General features: G+C 31.9%; 1 protein-coding gene across 1 annotated transcript; it reads right to left on the bottom strand.

Annotated features, from left to right (window-relative positions):
• Window positions 1–1,462: 1,462 nt before the first annotated feature.
• On the bottom strand, window positions 1,463–16,825 carry LOC106627340 (fatty acyl-CoA reductase wat). Its single transcript, XM_036364407.2, has 11 exons — window positions 16,734–16,825; window positions 13,986–14,590; window positions 13,795–13,923; window positions 11,939–12,058; window positions 11,438–11,536; window positions 10,723–10,879; window positions 8,576–8,765; window positions 6,340–6,483; window positions 4,205–4,324; window positions 2,334–2,594; window positions 1,463–1,788 (listed from the first exon to the last, which is right to left on the bottom strand). Exons 1-11 carry the CDS (start codon window positions 16,756–16,758, stop codon window positions 1,677–1,679), a joined length of 1,962 nt encoding a protein of 653 aa, XP_036220300.2. The 5' UTR covers window positions 16,759–16,825; the 3' UTR covers window positions 1,463–1,676.
• Between the last annotated feature and the right edge of the window lie 1,583 nt (window positions 16,826–18,408).

The following is an 18,408-nucleotide window of genomic DNA, read 5'->3' as shown; positions in this document are numbered from 1 at the left end:
AAAAACTTGTCGAAAAGTCACACAAGCAAGTTTGGCTCTTAATTATATATATACTCGTACCTATACACCTTTATAATTAGTCTGAAAGGTTTTGGCGTATTGCAATGAGTTTGCACACATACATAGAACATTAAATGCATAAACAACAATTGTTTTTTTTTCTATTTGATATGCCTTTAAACTCCATTAATTACCTTTGATGGCAAGAAACGCAAGATTTGAAAATGGCAGTTGAGGTTAGAAGTGATTAATGTGAATGAGAAGTGATTAATGTAAATGCAAAGTAAAAGATTTTCTCACGTTATGTAATTGAATTTGGTTAGATAAAAAATTTGCGATGTGTTACGTTCTTACTTTAGACTGTTGATTTGTAACTCTGTGTGAAAGAAAATCATATTTGTTACATACGTCGATATTTTTTTTTAAATTTAATATTTTAAAAAAAAAAAGTTTTCTATTTCAAAGTTTAATTTTTGTTTTCAAATTGTACAAAATTTTTTTTTTTTCGGCAACAAGAATAATTTAAAATTTTACACCTACGACATGTAGCGTATATTTACTTTAGTTTAAAGAAATTAAATTTAATTTCAAGTTTACTGTCAAATTCTTATACCATTTACTTAATAATAATCAACAAAATTCGAGCTTTTTTGTATGATTTTGTGTTTAACTTTGCAAAAGATAACTTTGAAAAATTGAATAGGAAACTTTCTAATTTACCTTGAGCGGTATACATATTATAGAAATATTGAACTTTGTGCCCCAGCTTTCGATAAAACTTATACCTTTATTTGATATTGATTGAAAAATAGAAACACTCAAGCTCAAAACTGCTTTTCTTTTAAACTATACAAATTATTCAGTATTGCTTTGACAGTATTCGGACCTAAAAAAAATGTGTTAAAATAATTACATCAATTAGGTAAAAATAATATTGTACGTAATCCGAAATTGTTTTATAGTTTCGTTAACGACAAACTCAGAATTTCCAAAATTCTATTCGCGATGGCAAATTCTTCAAATTACTCTACCAATTTTCCTTAAAAATGATACTCTCAGCACGTGTTCTATCTGAATACTTCAATTAACGCTCCAACTATTTCTGAAGATGACCTTTTACTTCATTTTAATAAATTAAAACCATCTTATACTTACGGTTCAGATATGGTACGCTCATGCTTTCTCAAATATAGTGCCAAATCACAGATCAAACAACTTCATTATAGATTTCGTTACTTTAAAAAACCGCTTGCATTTCATGACTGATTGGGTAATTATTTATTGCTAAATTAAAATTTTTTTGCAATATTTGGGAGTCAAAAAATTATACAGTTTTTTTTTTCAAATAGATTCAATAAATACCAACTTGATATGCCTGTATTGAAGCAAACCATATTTTAAAATATATCTATAAATTATTTATTTAATTAACTTACTGCAGAAATGAAGCTCTCACCACCAATTTCATTTTAAATACTCATAATTTATTTTATTGCTCTCACACTTATTCTCACATTTATATGCTTATGATGTACGGAACAAAAAAATTCTTGCTGAATGCAAAACTTTGACTAAGTGCATATTACTCAAAATACAAAATGAAATTGAAATTTATGTCTCAACTCTTGCTCTGATGAAATTTAAGTGAAAGTGCATTCTACTTAGCATCTCTCAAGCTAAACTGCAATTTTTGGTATAATCTTAAAAATTTTGAAGTACATCTTCAGAAGGCACGCAATTAGGGCAAGTCCAAATGCAGATTTGAGTAGCTGATGCAAGACTTGTAGCCTGTGAAAAAAGAAATAAGAGTATTAAGTACAAGTGAGCTTTTTCAAGCACTTTCATTTCTAATTGAAGTAAAATATGTTATTTAAGTAAATTTAATAAGGAATGCTTGAAAGAATTTTTTCAGCAAGGTAAATTTATAGTTTATAGCAGATGCAACAAATAAAATAATAATAAAGTTACCTTGTGACAAACTCTAAAATCTGTTCTCAATCATTAAAGTACAAAAAAAATTACTCAAATTTAAAATTAATTAAAAATAAAAAAAGTTAAAAAAAACTGCTCATATTTAAAATCAAATACCACAATAATATATATTGCTTTACCACATCTTACTTTACTTCAGGCTAAAAGCCAATGTGGGCAGCAATGCTTATAAAGTAATTAAAAACTACTTAAGGTGAAGAAAAATAAAATCTCTTTCTCTCATACACAAACACATAACCAACGTACAAATAACCATTTTTATATGCTAGCACACCAACATGCACATAGCCACACCTACGCTTAAATGAGCAAAGTTATAGTTAGAGTAGTACTGGTCGTACCTGCGATAAAATGCACGCCGTTTCTGCAATTTATTATCATTATCCTTGAAGCAATAGCGCCGTATACCACTCAGATATGAGCGAAAATATTCCTTCCAATTAATCGTGGCCGTATTGAATTGCAATAAATTCCTTTCTTGCGTCTTGCAAAGCATCGCATCCAATTCATCAATATTATTGTGGGCGAAATGCCAGTCTTTCAGACCAAACCAAGACATCATATAAATGACGCGCGAGATTTTACGATAAGCTTTTATATAGCTGTGCAATAGCGCGCAGCAGTCGCAGTAAATAATAGTCGAAGACAATAGAATGTGTAGTAGATGAGTTGTAATGTTTGAAAGTAATTATGGTATTTATAGATATAAAAAAATTATATGTGGGTGTATATATAAAATTTTAAGTGGTTTTAAGAGAATAGGATTAAATAATATATTAAATGATATATTAATGATACTTATGATTGCAATATAGAGATATAGGTACCTAACATATATTATATTATATATACTTAATTATATATTACTTAGGTATGTGTAAATTTTCTTATTGTTAAGCTTCTTCATATAATTCTATAGTATTGATATCCTTAATATTTTTATATTACTCTTGTTTGATATTAGAAATAATGCGAATTCATAATTTGTAATAATGGTGTGATCTTCAAATTATCAATAAAATATGCCATAGCCTTTAAAAACAAATATATATAGCTCCAGTGGCCTTAAAATTGTATATAAGGACTTAAGTCAATCATAAAAGAGTTGTCCTTAACAAATGTTGTATGAATACAGCAACTGGAAGCCATAAATTATGTACGACATTAGCATCCTACAGATATTTTAACTAAAAGTGATATCTGCCACATCAGTTCTTTCTCCAAAATATACATTTTGCCATGGTTCTAACTTATTTAAAATATATTCCAGTAGTTTATGTACCCTTTTGAAAATTAATGAAAAATTAAAACTACGATAATAATTATTTCACAGTTGTGTGGACGTGACACTTCGTAAATAGACGATAAATGGTTAGATTAGGTTCAATAGCTGATCCTGAAAATGAGGAACGCACTTGAACTTCTACAAGTATATACAATCTTTTGTGAATCCATATAATAGAACTCCCGTAGTCTGATCTTATAAGTTGACAAAGCGTTTTGAAGCAATTAGAACCGCTACAACTAAAGAAACTTCCTGTGATTCACATGAGCCAGAAGGATACTGCTACAGCACAAAAAATAATTGTAGCCCGGCATGCCTTTGACAGCATGGACTCTTGAGCTGAAGGCTAATATCGCTGTCCTGCTAACAGAGTGTCACTTCTGTGCTGCATTCCGGAACAGCAGAGATACCTTAATGCCAGCAAACTCAGCTTCAAAAACACTGCAATTGTCAGGATGCCTGAAACTGGAGTTGATATACAGTGATAGTATTATTCGAACCTATTTCAAAAGTGTTGCAAGCATTTTCGAAACTTTCGAGGTTACAACATTCATTCCGAGATAATTGTACAGTGTTCATTCAGTTCTAAGCTCATTTATTTACTTAAATAACCACTCGATTCTTTAACCGAATGTGTGAATGTCTTCAATGCAAAACATATATATTTCATATATAACATCAACATGTATGCACATATAAGATGTATAAATAATAAACAAAACCTAGTATTAACAAAAGCAAATAAATCGGAAAATATTTATATTTTTTACCGCAAAATAAAAAATATTTGAAAGCAGGTAAAATAAGTATAATAAATATAGGCCTAAATTCCAGTAAAATACAAATAAATAAATGCAAATACAAACACTTTACCACACTTTATAATAAACCTCAGCGAACACTTCCACACAACGCCTTCATACTTACATGCGTTTTCGTCCCGTTACCAAAGCAATGAAATCTAATATATAAGCCGGTATATTGTGTAGGAAAAATGCAATGGCATAATGTAGTGGCTTTGATGGAATTATAACGTAAGAGAAACACCTGTGACAACAATAAAATTTGAACAAAGCCAAATGAACGGTCATTGCACGTAGTGACCATATGGATGCCAGTTGAATGGTTCGAATGCGGTCAAGTCAATTTAAATGGCAGAAATACCCGTACAATCGTTGTAAACACAAGTGTGCACACAAACACACGCACACAGCCATATATATATATTATTGTAGCGTAGTCGCATAGGTAAGTGCATAGAAGATAGATGGCAATGCGGTGTGTGGGTTAAATGTTGTTCATACGCCATGGCCACCGCATAAAAGTGGTATTTGTTGAATTGTTTTTGTTTTAGTATTTGTATTTGTATTTGTATTGTGTCGTTGTTTCGGCATTGTTTTTGAGTCATTTTTGCGTTTTTCGTTGTGTTTTTTCACCAACAGCAGCATTGCAGATAAAATGCATATACCGTTATTTAGGTTATTTTTAGCAGCAGTTAAACAAAGCCATAAATGCAGCAGCGTCCAAATGGGAATGCATGAAAAATATTTGAGGTATTAAAATTGAATTAAATATGGGCTTTTGTTTAAGAGTGTTAGAAGTGAAATGCATAAATAAGTGTGCACAAATGTTTTTTTTCGAATTTCAACGCTGAATTGTAAAATAAGTACATACATATATGTGAGTGTGCGATAGAAAGTTTGTGTTTGAATACATAAATAGTGTATTTATTATAAATAATTAGTATATTTAGTGCTCTCCAAAGAAAAACTTTCACAAAAGGACCGAAACTGAGACCGTTTTTGAGGTTATTCCTCCTTGTGCTGCTACAATTTCTTACAGGTTGGTTCAGCCTTCACAAATGCATTTTTTATAACGTTAAATGGTATACAAAGATCTTTATCAAGATTTTAAGCTATCAATTTGTATAGCAGCTATATACTATATTACCGTCCGATCTGAGCAATTTGTTCGTAGATCGTAACTTTGCTTTGGGCAATAATGTGTGCCGAATTTCGTGAAGATATTTCGGCAAATATAAAGTTTCTACGTAAGAACTTGATCTAATCTCTGTAGCTTTCTTGCAGATTGTAGTACTCTTTGAAGCAGTAATTTTTGCCGCCGCCTTTTGAAAATAAACAAATTTTCTTTACAAAAACTTGACTTTGTTCGGTCAGTTTGTATGGCAGCCATATGCTATAATGATCCGATATCGACGATTCTGGCAAATGAGCAGCTTCTTAGAACGAAAAGGACATTCACGCGGACACATTCTTATAAATAAAATTCATAACATATAATCTTATATAGTATTTAAACTTAAAAATATCTATTTTGGCGTTTTAATCAATGAAAAAGTTGTATTGTTCCAAAAACTATATTTTCTAAGTTTCGAATAAAAATTTATTATTTATTTTTATTAAATTATTATTATTATTTTTTTTTTTTTTTGAAAATTTCCAATTTTAAATATCTTTAAAGTGCTATTTTTTTTGCAAGCCTTGACTTCCTAAACATTTATTTACCTTAATTATAGTGCGCAACTAAGTTCCCGCTGTTTGCCAATGGATGGCTCCAGCAGATATTAACGTCCGTCTGCTTGAAGGAAGACCAAAAATAATTGTCTCTAATTTAAAATCTCAAATTAAGAGACGTGTGCCTGAATTCCGATAAAAATATCAACAAATTTCTCCCCAGAAAACCTCTATGCCAGATAGAAATCTTCACACCACTATTAGACTTTTCAGCATAAAAATATCAACGCCATTTGTCCTGCCAGCTTACGTACTTGCAGTTGACTTGGCAGACAGCTCACAATGGACAGAGCAAAAGACTACCGTTAAACTCTACCACTAATACAGAGAGGGCTAACATGTCACTACTCAAATAAGAAATGCACCGCCAATGCGCAAGTAATTCTATACACACACACATATATATGTACATAATACATCTTTAACTGTATTTACAACAAACTATGCATACACTTTGTTTCTGTTTTTGTTTTTGTTATTTTACTGTTTTTGGTTCGTATGCTTCTTATTGTGTGCAATCAAACTCACCACAATGCCTTGTCAAATGGCTCGTGAAATCCCTCACGCGACATGCGCATATATTGGCCCCATGTTAAATTGTTCCGATCGAAAATGTAATTGTAGACAGGTAATTCCTCCTTGGATTGTGTATCACTTTTGCGCAATAAAAATCTGTCCCAACAAACGAGAAGATAGAGTAAATAGTGAAGTAAAGTAGAGAAATGTTGCAAAGGTTAAACACTGACAATGGCGTTGCGAAATTACTCGAGGGTAAATGTCCAATTGTCGTAAGTAAATGCGGCTGTAAGTGTGTGCATATATTTGTGTGAGTGCGAATGGATGTGTGTGTGTGTGTGGACCAACTTGGCAGTTGTAGCAATAAATTTCACTAACTGATAGCAGACGTTGCAGCTTAATTTGTTGCATGTTACATGCTGTAAATGCACATAAGACAATTTGTTTGTGTTCATATGTATGAACTCTATGTGTCCGTAAGCAACTGGTAACTGAGCTTATTACGAGCTTACATATATATGAACTCAAGAGTAATGTACATTCATGTTTGTAATTGACTGTGTGGCACAGTCTCCTTTTTGGTATTTAACTTTAAAACTTGAAACTCAAAAAATATCGGGTTGCTCTCAGATTTATAATCTAACGATTATCGAAAGTTGAGCCAAAACTATACTTATATGTTGTATGTTGTAAATTGGATTAGATTTTGAGTACTTTCTGGAAGCTTAATGCTCTTAAACGTCACAGAGCGCGAGTTTCTGATACAACGCCAAAAGCCCTCTTCGATTCACCATACCGCTCATTATATTTCAGTTCTGCTATCTTGCTAACAACTTTACATGTGAAAGCAATAGCAAAGCCAACTAGTTGCATAATATGCAAGAGAATGTATGGACACTTCTTAAAACTACTATAACCGTTTGCTATTCTATCTCTAATTGTCTTAGCGAGTTGTTTGTTCGATTCACCAATTTTCAAAAGTCGTCATATTATCGAAGCTAGACTTTTAGAATAATTTTTTTGAAGACTTATTTCAAACTAATACAATGTACGATATACATTCGAAAGAAATCACCTTATTCATAAAGAATACGATATTTTCTCTACTCTCATAAGTTAATATATGAGTATCTCAACAATCTCGAATCTGTCTTCTATAATTTTGTAAGTAGTCACGTCTCAGCTGATATAAAATACCGTAGTAGTTGAATAAATGGTTGTTTATTCTGCACTTCGTACTAAATGAACGTCAATTCCATATGTTTAACTCTCTCGCTTTCTCTTTCCCTCTATCTTTCCCTCTCTCTCCCCCTCGCCCGATTTTTTCGATATGAATATTGCATATTCTTACGTTCAGAATAATTAACATGCTGCGGCCACATCTGTCAAATTTTGGGCCTCCGTGTGTATTTCTAAGCAATTACCTCTTCATATTTATTTTTATTTTTTTTTGTGTCTGGAAGTTTTGCTGAGAAAATTATTTTTGAATTTATTGATCAGAAATTTCGAAAAATATTTAGTTTAGTTTAAAAATCTGTTTCGCCTAGTGCACAGTTTCTCTTTGAACTTTCTTGATTATGAACACATTTTATATAATATATCTTACTATATATTACTAAATTTCTTGTGATTACAATATCAAACTCATTCCGCTGTAAGTCCAATAAATACCAGATTAAACGCATCCATCCCATTCTAGTTCTACCGCCGTTCAACTCCACCACTCAAGGTTATTGTAAATATTTCTATTTTATATACAAACTCTCCGTAAAGTAACTCTTGCTACTATGGAAATACGCTCGTCTCCGCTTCGTCTACGTTTGCCCAAAACATTACACTCACATAAACTAATGAATACAAATGAGTCTCAAATGTGTGCATATAAGCCTCGTTGCGCTCACACTATTATTTACAGTTAATGCAACGGAAAATGCCCACTAGTTCACATACACTTTTGACTAAAACTTCTTATCAGTTTTTGCAGAGTTTTTGTCATTTAACTACATCGTATCTTCATTTCACACTTTTCTTATTTTCTTGAAAAACTTCGGCACAGACAATCAAGAATACGAAGCCAATTTGTTGGCACACACACACACACACGTACTAGGTCTTACATATAATGTACGCAAACACGTGTATGTGTGTACAAGTATGTGGCATACGGCAACCCACAATCCACTATTTGCTCTTCAACTCGAAAGCGCCAAACTCTTTAGCAGAAACTTGGCCCTTTTCGCTTACTCACCTTCTGGCTATATCCCATGCACTGGCAATCATTGCATTGACACAGTAATCTGCCGGCACCATATTGGCCTTGCAATTCGCCCGACCGTAGATGCAGCGCACTAGACCGCGTGCCGTCCAAGTGCACAAACCTGATGGCCCATACAAATTATCAGTCCAGCCGGGAAATGGATCCTTGTAGGTTGACATAACTGAAAATAAATGAGAATTAATGTGTTGCTAAGAGTTTGCAAATAGTTGTATGCATAACATATATGTTTGTATAATACGTGTGTGTGTGTGTGTTTAAGTACTACATACAAAAAAAAAAGTGATATTGATATATATAGAGTCATTTCAAGCTTGCAAGGGTGTTCCCTTTCTTCATTACATATAATAAGCTGTTGGAAATCTCTGTTAGCATGGCAGCTTTTTTAGCTATTAAATATAAAATGTTTCTTAAGATTCCAATAAATAATTTTTTTTTTAAATATTGCCAAGTGGTTTTTTAAACTTGGGAGATTTAATGGAAGATATTTTGTACTATTTGTCAAAACATTACGAAAGTTAAGTCGTTACAAAAAAAAAACGTGGTAGTCGAAAAAATTAGATGTTTTAAAAAATTGTTTTTTTATATGGCTACATTCGCAACTATATGTAATAGCCGACAGTAAATATTGCACAAAAATTTAGGAATATGTTGCCAAATACTTTAGACAACATTATTCAAAAATAAAAATTCCTGGATTTTGCCTGCGTTTTCAAGTACACTGAGATCAGTGGCCATACGTAATAATAAAGGTTTATATAGTAGTGAATTATTAACGAGTTGCCTTATAGAATAGGCAGTTAGAAGTAAACGTCTGCAATCATGAAGGAGAATTAAATAATATTATACTATTTATCTCATCTGATCTCTCCACCTCAGACTGATCCAAGTGATTGAAACTTCATACAAATAATCTCAACGTTTCAAGCGAACACCCTAACGTATGCATGTTTATCTCTGTTTTCTATAAAAGTTTCAGCTAACAACAAGAGTGTAGTAAACAATAGTGATAGTCAAAACCAGACTTTGCCAGCACAAGCACAGTGCAGTTGATCGTTTATATTTTTTCCGCAGTTCGTTTTTTCTCTCTACTTTTAACCATCTATTTTTTATGCGATTTAAATATTTTCTTTCTTTATCTATTGATATTCTTTGTCATTTAGTAGTATAAACTAGTTTAACAACGCTCTGGGGAAGCCACTTGTGGCAGTATGAGACGAACTGCAAAGCAAAATGGAGTTCATTGCACGCTCCCGGCCGCACCATTTGCTCTCTGCCGTGCTATTTAAGCATCACTGATTTCTGTTACTACAAATATACACATTTATAAACTGAATTTTGCACCTCCGCCGCCTTCACTCACTTAGTCTTCCTCGGCGCTCAAAATTTGGCGCTTTGTTTGTCTGTTTGGAATTTTGCAACTTTGAATATGTTTATCTCTGTTTATGTTTGAAGAAGTTTGTTCTGCATTACCTTGTCGATTTGCTGTGTAGATACAACTATTTTCAGATAAAGCCAAACTCTGTCCTTATTGCGCCAAATATCCGTGTGCTCGAGCATTACTTGCCTTTTGTGCAGTTTTGCATTTGCGCATTTGTGCACTTTGCGATTTCGTATCTCTAACAAATGTGTCCTCAGGGACATTTATGCCATTGAAGTGTAAATGTACGAGTGTTTTCGAATGGATTTCGGTTCGTACGTTTATTAGCGGCTACAAAAAATTGTGTTGCAATCAAAGCAAAGGGTTCAGTATTAAATAGTTTCCTTTAAAAATGTGTATCAAAGTTATATTTCTAACATGACAGATGTTATAAGATATTTTTTACTTCTTGAAGATTAAAAACTGTAGAGCTTAAGTTAGTAATAGCTTATGGTGGTGAACAAAATTAGCCGAGATGTAATTATTGGTCCAAATTATGGACCGGCTAAGCCGCTGCTTTCCATTGAGGTACCCTTTGGTAAATTCATAAACGATAGCCTATATTAAAATTCATAAGTGGCGGTCTAACTAAAAAGTGCAATACATGCTGCATAAATATCAAATTCCACCAAAGTTGATATGAAAACTTAGAAAAAATGAATAAGAATAAAACTTATAACAAATATGCTATTAAACCCACCTATGGGTGGACGAAAAATACCCGCTGGCATATAAAAAGCTCGATGATTAACTAAATTCTCAGCACACTTTTTAGTCATCGTGTATGTGTTGGGCATATCGCCGATCAGGCAATGACGAAATTTTTCCAACGTCTCATCGTCGAAGATGCGAAAGATCTATAATAGAAGATATTTGATAGAATGAAATGAACGTATTGTCAGAAGTCAGAAGTTGTAATTTTTTTAATCAAATATTATCAAGATATTATTATTGTTATAATTTTTTTCGAGTGTTAAGTTTCCTCTAAAATAAATCATTAGTATGTTATAGTATGTTCATGCTATTTTATATTACAAAAAAAAGTTAACAATCCTAGTATCTGTAATAGTACGCAAGTAATAAAAAAAGACCGCGAAATTGATTATAAATAATATTTAGTATGGTGCGCGAGAAGTATTATAAAAATAGTAATCGAATTTTGAACAAAACAACAAATCTCTATTATACCAATAACATTTAAAATATTTCAATTAAAATTAGTCACGTGTCACACAATTTTTGATCGCACTCTTTCCGCATTCGAGTGTTTTTTATAATTTGTGTTGAAATGTGATTTGATTTTTAACAAATTCAATTAAAATTATTCAATTCCCTCATTCGCTTGCGTTTTTTAATCATTTTTCTATTTGCCGTAATAGTGTATATGGTAAAGTGTGCATTCCCATGACAATTACCTGCATGATTTTTTCATAACCAATATCATTTTCATATACCCGCTCCTTGATGTATTTTCGATTGCAATTGCAGTAGAGCGTTGAAATGTGCACGAGTGACTGAAATGAAAATAAATATAATATTTATCAGATATACTTGTATTATATAAATGCTAGTACATCAGCATATTGGATATTATTTTTGGGGCATTCTCGTCAATAGAAAGGTCATCGACTATTAAAAATTGTTGTACGTTTTGATTTTAATCGGTTCCATAGTGCAAGGCAAAGGTACTCTTGTACTTTTTTGTGTCCATACACAGTTATTCAATCAAATATAGAAGTACTAAAATAAGACAGAAGTACTAAAATAAAACAAAGACAGCAGTCTGTTTTTAGGTTAACAAGCAACTCACGCCAGAGGTTACTGCAAGTTTTAGAATTTACTTACTTCGGAGTATAACGATGGTAACGTCAATTCAGTGAGACAAGATTTATTGATACCCAATCTCAACTACCCACCTTTAGTTTCTTTATTTCCATGGATAAATCGAGTATCTTTTTTATACCCAAAACGTTTATGTCAATTGCATCGCTGAGTTTTTCATTGAACTTTACTGAAGCGACAACGTTGAAAATGATCTGAAATAAAATATAAGAAGAATGAGTATCAGAAAATACCATATATTGTGAAGTTTTATACCCTTATAGGGGTATACTAAGTTTGCAACCTAGTTTGTAACATATATACAAATATATAATATGTGATCAGCATGACGAGCTGAGTCGATTTGATAACTGCCATACAAATTGAAAGATTGAAAATTTTTTAATTCGACCAGACATTTTCATGAAATTTGGTTTGGATTGTTGTTCAAGGCATCAGCGCAATCTCGGAAGAAATTGTTCTGATCGGATTAGTATCGCCTCCATACAAACTAAGCGCTCAAAATCAAGTCTTTAAGTGGTTAGGAGTAGTCAGAGGCACGAACAAATGAGAATTTTCATTAATTTGTTTTTGCTATTAAGTCATGTTATTTTACAAAAGTAGTAATATGGTATTATTATACAATGTTTTGACTTAAAGTCAAGAAAATTTCAAAAAAAAATGTTTGAATTTCCAAAGTTATAGCTGTCTGTCATAAGTCCTTGGAAATTCATCTCAAATCAATAGGATAAAAAAAATTGTTTTATAAATAGATAATCCTGGGATCTGATCAATACTTTTTTTCAAAAATTAACAAAATTGCGGCCTCAGGAATTTTTTTTCCAGATTTTTGGGAAAAAATCAACAGTCAATTGATCTTAAAAAACCGAAATTTTAAAAAAAAAAAAATTCCGGATCAACTTGAAATTTTCAGAGAATATTTTCAAGATATTACACTTAACGAAAATTAAAAAAAAAAATTTTATTTGAAAGTTCTGGCTATCCCTAACCCCTTAAAGAATCCTTTGCATTTGTTAAAGGTATTATAGCTTCAGTGTCAACGATATTAACGTTTTTTTTTTTTCGTTTACATCTTACTTTAAAATCAAAATATATTGCATCACTCTAATATTTGATTTTTCTGATGATTTATTTGAATCTTCTTTCATATTCATTAAAAAATACAGCCGTTTAGAGTAATCATGTTTATTAACTAAGTGTACAATCTTCCTAAAACTTTTGGAAGTAAGTTTGACAGGCTGATACACTTGGTTAATCTGTTTGGAATCTACACCTTGCTCGAACTCTTCTTGTTTAAAGTAGCAAAAACTATTTTTTCAAATTCGCCTGTTTGACCTCATTGCTACCATCATAAATATGTACAGAAATTAACTTTTGATTCAGATCGCAATCGAAACTGTCAATAAATTTAGAAAATTTGTATGCCATGAAATTTTTGAAAATATCAGCTCTCAAAAAGCTAGGAACAAATAACTAACCAACTTTTTCCTTATACTTAGCTGAAAAAGTGCAAATTTCTTTATTGTACGTTTAAAGGCGTTCATCATATATGTCATCTGGATTTAACAGGTTGAGAGCTTCGAGCTATTAGCTCACATGTAGCTATACTCTTCACTTCATGTACGTAATTGAGATTAACCAACAAACCAAAATAAGTGAGCGGTAAAATTCTGAGTGTCAAAATTCGAGAACTTGCTTCGAACATTATGAACAAACTCTGAGAAGATTAAATTAATTTTTTGTCAAGTTTAATTTTGGAAAATATCATTTTTAAATATATGAAAATTTCACTCTAAATTAACTATTAAATATACTTGTACTGTATCTTTCTTTTTTGTACGAACAATTAGCTGATTTTGAAAAAAAAAAATTTTTGTATTGCTAAAAAAGAATTATAACTATATATCATACCAATAGGCAAAATCCTTACCTCAACCTCATCGCATAAAATCTCCCGGTCCTCTGCTGAAATGCCCAAATCAATGGCACTGTAGTCCACACAAACGGCGTGCACCTTCCGAAACAGCTCCGGCTGTTCGTTGCGTATTGTATCAAAAATCTGCAAAGATATATATTTTACAATCACCAAATATAAAATTATTTGTTTCTTGTTGCAACTACCGATTCTTTGAAGAAATTCTCCAGTCGCTTCTCCACGCACATATTGTCCTTGCAACGGATTAGCATATAAACCCGGCGCAACTCGAAAGCGCGCAACAACTTCTGTGTAAGCACCTTGCCAACGAAACCAGTGCCGCCGGTGATAAGAACGGTGGCATTTTGATAAAAGTCACTAATTGGTGTTGGTGCTAAAGTGGCGCTTGCCTCTGCGGTTGTTGCTGTTGCTGTTGCTGTCGCCTCACTTGGTGTTGTTGCGCTTAATGCAGCTAATGATTCACTGCAATGTGGTATTGGTTGGCTGTTGTTGTGTGTGTGGCACATGCTAGTCATTGTTGTTGTTTTTATCATTGCAGCGCTTTTATTAGCATCACATGATGTGGCTGCAACGCTGCTCTCCAAATTGTTTTCGGTTTCTTTGTGTGGATGTGTAGTTTTATTGGTGGTTTGTTCAGTGCTATTGGTTGTGGTTATTGCACTTGTTTTCGTATTGAATTCACTATTAGTAATACAACCGTTGGTGTGTGTATTTGCATCGGTAACAAGGCTATTGTGCGAGTCGGTTAATGAGGTTGCTGAGTTGATATGGTTTTCCAAGTCGAGTAATTCTGAGATAAGAAAATGTATTCAATGATTATTTAAGAAAAATAAATTAAAAGCAACAACAGTTTAATTTTCAAATGATATTAGACCGTCTAGGCTATTACAGTATATACATATATACATTATATAAAAGTATACTAATTTAATTTGACAGCTTATGGAAGTCCAATCATCAAAAATTTCTCAAAATGAAAGTTAAAAGAGTAACCAAAATGTGTTCTTATTTTTTAGTAAAAGTTGTAAAAAATAAAAGTCCTCGTTGTATGTGAAACTTGTTTGAAAAGTTTAATGTTTAATGAGACCAAATTTTAATTAAAAAAGAACAACTTCTTTGGATGTCCACTGCGTTTACTGTCTTAATTTGTTCGGAACTTAATAAGCCACTTAAAAATTCTTATTTCAAAGTAGAATTATATCCGAAGATCTCGAATAGCACGCATCAACTCATTTCTGTGGTCAATAGCCTTATCTTCCATAAAAAAATACTGTTTTCATATTTTTATACGTTTTTATTATACTCTCGTAACATGTCTCTGGGGACTGGAAAGAGTATGATAGTTTGGTTCGCCTAACGATTGTTTGTCTAACCTAAAACTAATCGAGTTAGATATAGGGTTATATATTTTATATATAAATCATGAAGATGGCGAGACGAGTTTGATTTCGAATGAGCATCTGTCTTTCCGTCTGTGCAAGCAATAGCTTGCGTAAAAATTGAGATATCTCTCTCCAACTTGGTACACATGTTCCGTGGCACCCAAGGTATTGCAGATAGGCGTAATCGGATCATTACCACTCTGAGCGCCATTAAACGAAAACCAATAAAGTATCATAACTTAGCAATAAATTAAGATACGAAACTGTTGTTTGGTTCAGGAGAACGCAGTAGCTAGGGGCACCTATGGGATAAAGCTTTTTTAAATTTCACAACCAAGATAGTATGGAAGGGCTCTATAGGACAATGAGACAATACATAGGCGTGGTATCGCCCACCATCAGGTGAAATCCTATATCTCAGGAACTTCTTCCCAATTTCAACCAAATATTGTGTGTAACATTACCCTAAGATTTCTGATTGAAGTAACAGTGCGAAAATGGACGAAATCTAACCACAACTACGCCCACTTTGTATATAAAAAACTTTTAAATTCTATTTGAATCTTTCACTTACAGAATATTGATCAAACACCAATTAAATAATAGGAATAAAGCCTTGAGCCAATACTGCTTTTGTGGTATATCGGTAAAACTCTAAGGAATCTTATGGAAATTCAGAGAGAATTCCTGAGTCCCTTGAGTCCAAACAGGCTAAAATCGGGTCAATACTTACATTAGCCGCCACATGCCTAACATAAAAATTTTCGAACTTTCGGTTTACTTTATATCTTTATCTTTGTTAACATATGATATTTTTTAAGAAAATTTAGAAAGTATTTCTCTCTAATACTACCGCTAACCCCTATATACCTTATATGCGAATTTCAAACATTGATTGAGTTTATTGCATATAGTTATATATATATGTGTATATATCAGTCAATATATTAGCTGTTATAGCAAAATTATTGTAACGCATAGTATTGGATATAACGCAGCTTAATTCTGAAGATGTCTGAAATCGGTCGACGAATTACCAAAACTTCCATATAAAATTCGTAAAGACTGTCGTTATTTTAGCAGACTTTGTGTCGAACATGTCGCTCAGTTCTCGAGTATACTTAGTAAATGTAAAACCTTAATATCTTACCTTAAAATGTAGTTATGAGCTAAATTTTGTAACACCTGAAAGTATTTCCCCACTTTTTGTGAATTTTGAAGTTTAAATCTAAAATATGGATTAACTCTAGTGGCGATTATTTTCAAGTAAACGGAGGAAAAGGACTTTTCGACCTCGTTTTGGCTTCTGAAAAGCAGATAATATGTAAGTGTATTATCTTTTCTGTTTCCAATTTGATAATAATTCGAGTCCCTCGCTATCTATGAACATTTCATTATACTATGTGCCAAGTTGCCTCAAGTGCAAATTTATAACTATATTCGTATATATGCTATACCGCCAGCAAAATCTCAGCTCAAAACTGATTGATGATTAAATTTAAACTAATCCATTATAACTGTTTAAGTTTATTTTAATTGCTGCTTCTATACCTTTAAAATTATTCACACTACACATTCTTGAAACACTTTAAAGCGAGGAACACTTTTTTGTAAAATTTAAATTTAATACATCCACCGTGTAGTATGACCGTTTTGTAACTAAAGGTATTTAATAATATTTTTCTCATAACCGAGTTCAAGTGGCGGCAATTGCCACACATTTAACTTTTCATTCGACCACTGAAATCAATAACTGGCAATGGATGTGTTTTTAAAATTTTCCCACCATTACAAAAGTTACTCGTATTTATTTTAAGTTTTCCTACCAACCCTCGATACCACCATATATTTTGGTGCTCGTATGTATAATTACACGTTCATATGTACTTGAATATAATATTGCATGTGTGTTGGAAATTATGTGGGTGAATGAATAAATGAAAGTGATACCCTTATGCCTGAATTTGGAATGCTTGATGAGCTTGATGTCGAACAGGAATACTTAATTATGTACATCAAATATATATGTATGTGTATGGAGATTACGCTGCTACCTCCCCTGCGGTACTACAAATAAAATTAATACTCACTCATTGATAAGAATAAATATGATTTTGATTTGTGTTTTTTGTATGTAAAATAATATTTATAGAATTTAGTTTTTCTCTTATACATATGTATGTGTATCTACATAAAGCATTATTAAATATGTGTATTTTTCTTGATGAAAATTAAATAATATATGGTGTAGATAACTGAATTATATACCTCATTTACTTTTTAAGAGTTTTCTAGGATTGCATTGACCACCAGTAATATTCTAAAAGTCGGTTAACATGTTCTTTCTATTTGAGATTTCTCTGTAACTCAAAAACTATTTGAGATAGCGATTAGAAATTTTAGTATGTTATTTTTAACAGTATAATCTATTGAGAATCGATTTTTTCCATAAATTTCCTAATTGTTATGGAACCCTGCCAATTCAATTCAATGCATTTCGGTTGTATATAGAATATTGGCCATATAAATTAGTTAACAAAATATTTTCAAAACTCACCTGTGACTGAAAGTCACTTAAACATGGGTGGAGCCAAAAAATTTGTTCTTTTTGTTTTTTTTTTTGTTTGTTTTTGTTTTGAATAAAATCACTAACCAAATCCCCATATGATGACTAAACCACGACCACGAACATTTCTTAAATTTACTTTCAAAACATTTGTCTACGCTCATAGCCGTCTCGTTAGTTGGAAATTTTAAGAAAAAATATTAATATATTTAAACTTTTTGGTCGTACAAAGATTGCCATGAGGTCAAATAAATTCAAGACCTCTAAATATCATACGTAATATCAGTGAAATTAAAAAACAAAGCAAGAAGGTGATAAAAATAATTAACTAAAATTTTTCTTAATGTAAACATAAATAAAACTTATCTTAGTTAGTTAGTTTATGAAAAAAAAAAAAATTGTTTTTGAAGTAAGCGAACAAAATTGTTCAGCAGCTAGAAAAAGCACAATTCATCTGGTTCACCCTATCTAAGGCAAAATATTACAATATTTGTATGCATATCTGCAATATTACTATATTCACCAACCAAACAACTGTAAAACGTGTTACTCTTTTAACAATAATTAAAGCTATCATTTAAAGTTCAGCTAAGAATCTGAAAGCTTTTTAATTTGCTTTCAACTCGCTGCTAATACTTGTTAGAGAAAAGCTTTACGTAT

Source organism: Bactrocera oleae, chromosome 6, assembly GCF_042242935.1.
Source record: "Bactrocera oleae isolate idBacOlea1 chromosome 6, idBacOlea1, whole genome shotgun sequence".
NCBI classification, from domain to species: Eukaryota; Metazoa; Arthropoda; class Insecta; order Diptera; family Tephritidae; genus Bactrocera; species Bactrocera oleae.
The sequence above is the reverse complement of the archived record's forward strand: the minus strand, read 5'-3'. Positions and strand labels throughout refer to the sequence as shown.

What these genes read in the sequence shown, in the direction of transcription:
- LOC106627340 (XM_036364407.2), bottom strand. Translation starts at nt 16,758, where the DNA reads ATGTGTAGTGTGAATAATTTTAAAG. An exon ending in GTTATGAAAAAATCATGCAG is followed by an intron (nt 10,880 to 11,437) that starts GTAATTGTCATG and finishes CTTCTATTATAG; the next exon opens with ATCTTTCGCATCTTCGACGA. An exon ending in TATTTTTCGTCCACCCATAG is followed by an intron (nt 8,766 to 10,722) that starts GTGGGTTTAATA and finishes ATTTATTTTCAG; the next exon opens with TTATGTCAACCTACAAGGAT.